Source organism: Schistocerca piceifrons, chromosome 6, assembly GCF_021461385.2.
Source record: "Schistocerca piceifrons isolate TAMUIC-IGC-003096 chromosome 6, iqSchPice1.1, whole genome shotgun sequence".
NCBI classification, from domain to species: domain Eukaryota; kingdom Metazoa; phylum Arthropoda; class Insecta; order Orthoptera; family Acrididae; genus Schistocerca; species Schistocerca piceifrons.
In genome coordinates this window covers 378,852,568-378,858,567 of record NC_060143.1, presented here as the reverse complement: position 1 = coordinate 378,858,567, position 6,000 = coordinate 378,852,568, and the positions used below count along the sequence as shown (strand labels likewise).

At 39.9% G+C, this 6,000-nt stretch overlaps 1 protein-coding gene across 2 annotated transcripts in view; it reads left to right on the top strand.

Moving 5' to 3' along the window:
- Window positions 1-854: 854 nt before the first annotated feature.
- LOC124802485 (glycerol-3-phosphate acyltransferase 3-like) overlaps window positions 855-6,000 on the top strand; it is a 225,492-nt gene continuing 220,346 nt past the window's right edge. For both annotated transcript variants that reach the window (XM_047263296.1, XM_047263295.1), the window contains exon 1: window positions 855-1,107. In XM_047263296.1, the coding sequence (XP_047119252.1) occupies window positions 952-1,107 (156 nt within the window). In that variant the 5' untranslated portion in view covers window positions 855-951. The remainder of the gene's footprint in view (window positions 1,108-6,000) is intronic.

The following is a 6,000-nucleotide window of genomic DNA, read 5'->3' as shown; positions in this document are numbered from 1 at the left end:
TTCTGTCAGATCTTGTTATGATTTCAACGCAGTGCAGAGTCTGGCAACTTGCTTTAAATGTTCAGAAATGTAAAATATTTCAAGGAAAAAACTAAAATCTATCAACAAAGTTTCAAGGACTGGCTTTATATGATTACTCTAGGAATACATTACAACCGCCTACGTATGCACCCTAATAACTGGTACAGTGGGACGTACCCTCTGCTATCCAAGTCACAGTGGTTTGCCGAGTACGGTACAGATGTAGATGAAACGCTATCCAGGAGAACAATATGTTTGCGTTACTCCTAAGTTCACAATTGGCCAAATACAAAAGTTTTCTGGCACTCAATCGCGGTTCATACCTGGAATAACAAATAAGTTACAGCAGCACGAAAATACCACACACCGTACATTGACACACAACCACAATTTTACATCCGACTCCATTTGTGTGCGAATGAATGAACTTGCCATTGTACATTATATACTACGACACAAATACCTAGCTTTGTAACGCCTGCACGCTTATCACTTGTATCAATTGCATGACATCAGACGATTAAAAAAAAAATTGTTTCGTACGCACTACTTTTTCAAAATACCGCGCCCGCTCCACCTCGTACATCAGCAATGATAATACGTAAACTCAGCAGTGATCTTTGGCTTTGTTTTGCTTAAAATGTAACTGTCTCTTGTAAGTAAGATGAAACTCTTGTGTTTAATATTGTTCGATAAAATCAGAAAGATTATAAAACCGAGATAAGCTGTAAAATATGTACGAAGGATGTGGAAGGAGCTGAAGACTTGCGCTCGTATCGTTGACATTGGTGGGATATCGCTGGCTTGTGTGGATTACTGTTAACCAGAGAGTTTCATCAGTTGCGGTCTAGCGCTGGTTAGGGGAAGTTGTGTGTGATCGAATGTAGTTAAATCTAAACTGTCAAGTATACAACGGACAATTTATTAAAGATGGTGGCAACTATGTGGACAGTCGTATCGTTCTCTTTTTCTCTTCTTATAACACCATTTCTGATGGTTCTATTAGGAATAATATTTCTGGCCTCAATCGGAAAATCTCTTGGAGTTAGAAGACTTTACGTCAATCTGTTGTTGAAGATTTTCGAGGTAAGTCGTCGTCTGTGTTTCTGCTTCTTTTCTTTACTAAACTTGTCTAATCTCTTGTGTTTCTTTTACTGGTACCATATAATTTAGTGGTAGACTTAACCTAAAACTTGCGGTCATTCTGTGCCACAAAGATTTGTAGGCAATATTTTATTCTGATAACATTTATCCTGTCGCAACCATGAAAAAACAAACAGAATTACTTGAAAGACTAGTCCATGCGGTGTTGAAAGTTCGTTTAAAATGTACCATGTGGATGTGCAGGCCAATGGACAAAGTTGCTCTCGTGGTCCTTATAAGTCTGTAGTTTAACTGAATTATGAAATTAAGTGGGTTTAGTTATAAGTAAACCAGATGCCATTTCAGTATCTGTATTTGCATATTTCCATGTTATGACGGTAGATGGGTATTCATAGTTTTCAGTTTTACCTTTAGTAACCAGCACGTTGTATTCCTTTTATTAAGTGGCATATTGACGAGTTTCTGTAGTGACAATTAACACCCATCAGTTGTTACCCAACTTTTTGGCGACAAGTCGTGGCCTTACATTCACCGGAAATACAATGTTTTGCGTTCGTGGAGAAATGAAATTAGGCACTAGACATATGTGACGAAAGTTTGTAATTTTTTGGGCATTGTACAGGCCGTATCTTTCCACAGATTGCACTCTGTTATTAGTGGTAAGCGATCTTTGATCTCATTTGCCCTTCTGGAGAATGAGACAAGATTTTCCAAACCTTTACAAGATATAACTGTTCAAAATCGAAAGCACTGACACTGTTGTTGCTAAATGGTTACATTCACAGCACTGCACGCAGTATTAAAAACGGTTTTTAAATTCTAGCCACATCAGTTTCCTTTTCGTAAAAAACAGCTCAAAAGCCTGTGAATGTTTACACATGTCATAAACAGGTAGCATTAGTTACTGACACAGACAGGAAGTCTCCGTCACTCGTGTGCACCAAATACGTATTCGAATGATAAGTACAAAGCTCCACAGGACGAATGCATTGAGCAGATATTGGCGTCCAGAAAATTAACGATTTTGTGAGGGAAGTAAGTCCTGTTACCGGTGTACTGAGATTAATATGTTTTACGTGTTTGAAACATATAGGATACTGTCGTAAACATTAGACTCTTAACATATTCATTTCGTAAGAAAGCAAAGAATCTGTTGTAGCTAGAGTGTTATTAGTAGTTGTCGCTCCGGTCAGAGATAGTGTTTCTGTAGTCTTCGAAAGTAGTTCTCGTTTAAGAATTGGTGTATTTTATAACTGAACAAAACTCGTAAGGATATGAGAGTTTAACACTGTGCAATCCAACAAGCTTTGCAGACCATGATAACGCTGTCTTGATAGCTGTACTTAACGTTTTGCGCTACCGTTGTTATAGTTGCGGATCTGCAAGGAGCGACTAGAATTGCTGCCTTCGTTGTAGAAAAGTTAAGCTACCTCCTAACTGCTTCGCCAAGAATTGGCCCGATGTTGATATATATATATATATATATATATATATATATATATATATATATATATATATATTAGCAGAGCCCTCATTAAATATAGTTTACGAGAATGGAGGAAGTAAGTCCAAAAAAAAGTTTAAATTTTTCCTCTGCCCATCTACTTTACAAGCCCAAAATTACATCAGCTGAATGCCGAAATGGTTAATTAAAAAAGACAGTCTTCTTTGTTCAGTTGGTGGTTGTACCTAGTTTAAGACATCTGTAAATATTATTTGCATTGTTTGATACTAGTTTGCATGAAAACAGTCCATGAGCATGTATTTCATATTACTGTCAGCTGAAACCACAAGGCTAAGTTTCTACATGCCGCTTGATTTACGACGGAAAACATTGTGCGACTGACAGCTAAAATAGAAACTTAGTACAGGGTGTATGCGCCCCGGGAAATCCGGAAAAACCCGAGAATTTTTTCATCCGGGACAAAAACCAGCAAATAGCACGGAATTTTGTAGGTTTCTGAATGTTTCATTATTTTTGTGTTCAGATAAATTTCTATACAAGAATTTGACTTTAGCCCGCTACTGCAGATTAATACAGCAGCAATAAATCATAAACGAGAGAATAACATCAAAATAAAACTTCAGTCGCAAAGAAAATGCGCTGTTTACAACAACAAAACACGGTGCACATACAGTCGTCTGCCGACAGCAAAATGTGTCAAAGCCTATAAGACGAAGACAATGCGATACTTCGTACAGCAAAATGCTTTAGATGAGCGCGACGTCACGACTGTTTACGTTCCTAAGAGGGCGCGGAAAAATATTGGGAATTGTGGCTTGAGAAGCGTTGTTACTTAGTAAATTTCCTTTTACGCAAGACGAATTTTTTTACGTGTGAGAATGTGCGATGAATTTCTTAAACTATGTAGCGTCTGACTGTTTCGGAATTTAACGCTTTTAGGACCAGTCACTTAGGAAAATTTCAGGCCCAGAACACTAGCCAATCATGCCATCATGTAAAATTTTACTGGCACATTCGTGTTTGATGTATGTTAAAGGGTAACACGAAAAAAAGATCAATCTTCGAGGTTAGTTTTGATAATTATTCCAGTTCTTTCGTAGATCACAAATTATGCAATAACGATGGCGAAACTGTAATTATCCTTTTAAAAAGTGGTAGGTGAGTTCTTGAGCAATTTGACACCAACTCGGCTTTTTATGGAATAGTTGAAGTGCTCGGCGGAATATATATTCAGCCAGGTAACCCATGAAGTGATTGGTGCACAGTAGTGAAATTTACAATCGTGCCTGTCAGAAGTACTCAGCTTCTGCAAATAAAGCTGTGCTCTTGGGATCCTGCCTAAGCACACGCTCGGAAAAAAAACAGCAAAAAATTTTTGTCGGCTAATGTTGTGTGTGAAACGTAGCCTTTCGTGGTGAAAAATGTCATCTAGTAGTCGTATTTCGCAAAGCAAGAAGACATTATTGCGCCATATTTTTCCGAATTCAAAGTTCACTGCCAGGCCACTCGGAGCGCTAATTTGACCGTTTCAGTATGGTAGCATGGGCATCACATTTACTATACTTCGGTGTTCTGTGTACGGAAGCTACCGTGCTATATTTGGTGAATTCGTGCTTATACTGTCATAAACCAGAGTATGCAGCTTACATGTTGCCGCGCATTAAAGGTCGTTGTAAAACGTATTGTTTTTTGCTGGGAGTGCCGGAAAGTTCAACGCTGGTGTATAAAACATTTACCATTCAAAGAATTTATACGTGTTACAGCTCCGAGGGAAAGTATATTGCCACTTACCGCGGAAAAAATCTACTTCCACACGGGGTAGAGTGTATTTTTAACAGGAAAATTTCGGCATATTTTTTCTTGTCGGCGTATGCACTCTGTGGTATCGTAAGCCAATAATGAAAGAAAAAAAAATGTAGCGCTATAGCCATAAGTAGAGCGTCCATAAGCTGCTTTGTCCCACACAATGGCTCTTGTTTTATTCAATACACCGCCCAATGCACTCGTCGGAAAACCTCGATGAAAGTGATTTTACAGCTCTTCCCACGCCTCGGACTTTGACCACAGTAGACTGTGCTTTGACCTAATTATCTATATAGCCGTTCTGTGGGGAAAGCTGCTTCTGTTTCCAGATTTAATGTATATTAGGCTGTGGCAACATTGCTAAAATCGGCTGTCGACACGATTATCGCGCCGCGATCACAGATATTGATTGTACAGAGTAGATATACAGTGTTTATTATCGAAGGTGTCGAGTTGTAAAGACGGAAGAAAGTAAGTAGAAAGTGGACCGATCTTCTCACCAGTCGAAAAAGATTTGTTGCTGGGAATTGTTTTGCGTCAGTATAAAGACAAAAAGCTGATAGTTACTACGGCCAACAAACGCTAGGCGTGGAAGTAGGTTACTGTTGACGTTACCGCAGAACAGAGGGATAAATTGCGGCTGGAAATGTTTGAAAATGTGTAATGGCAATACTAAGAAAAGGATGAAGGAAGCATACGCACATAAGACACATTTACTTTCATTTCGTCTCATCTCTATGCAATTACATGCGCTGTGTAAACTGGTGCAAAAACAGTGAACACTTTTCAAGGCTGACTGCATAAAACTTGAAGCGGTAATTTCGTCAGGTTAATTATACAGAAAGTGAACAGTAGCAAACTGCAGTTCTGAAGCGATAAGTTTTCCTATTTCAAACCTCTATGGTGACAGTGCAGATTTTCATCCCAAAGTTTTTTGCGGTGCTGTGTGTGTGTTCTGATTAAGCTTAGCGCCTGAGATAGCTCGTACGTTTAACGATAATCGCCTGTGAAGATTCCTAAATATCTCTCTACTTTTGTCACCCCGTGGCAGTCCGATGGAGTGTTTTGGGTTTGGCGAGTGCCTGGAGCACATTACCTGCCATCATGTGTAGTATCAACAGTGAGTTTTGTGTTCAGGATGCGGCCCCCTTATTGCGGTGAAGAAGGAAAACGTTGAATGCAGATTGATATGAACACATTTTGCGGAATTGTGTACTGCGTACAGCATAGGATCAGTTCAGAGACGATGGTTCATGTTAGCGTCCTATCATAGGGTAGCGTCAGTTAGGCAGTGTCCGCCTCCGTAGCGTAGCGGTAGCGTTTCCGCATACTACGCAGGGGGCCTGGGTTCGATTCCCGGCAGGGGACGGTGCTGTGTGTCCTCCATCATTTTCATAATCATTGACCCGCAAGTCGCCGAAGTGGCATCCACTAAAAAGGACTTGCAATACGACGGCCGAATTCCCCCTGCATGGGGCCTCCCGGCCAACAATGCCATACGATCATTTCATTTCAGCGAGGCAGTGATTTATGGACATCGTCTTGTAAACGGACTGGCTTGCCCAGAGTCTCGACCTGATCGCAGTGGAAAGGCTAGCTGTATTATT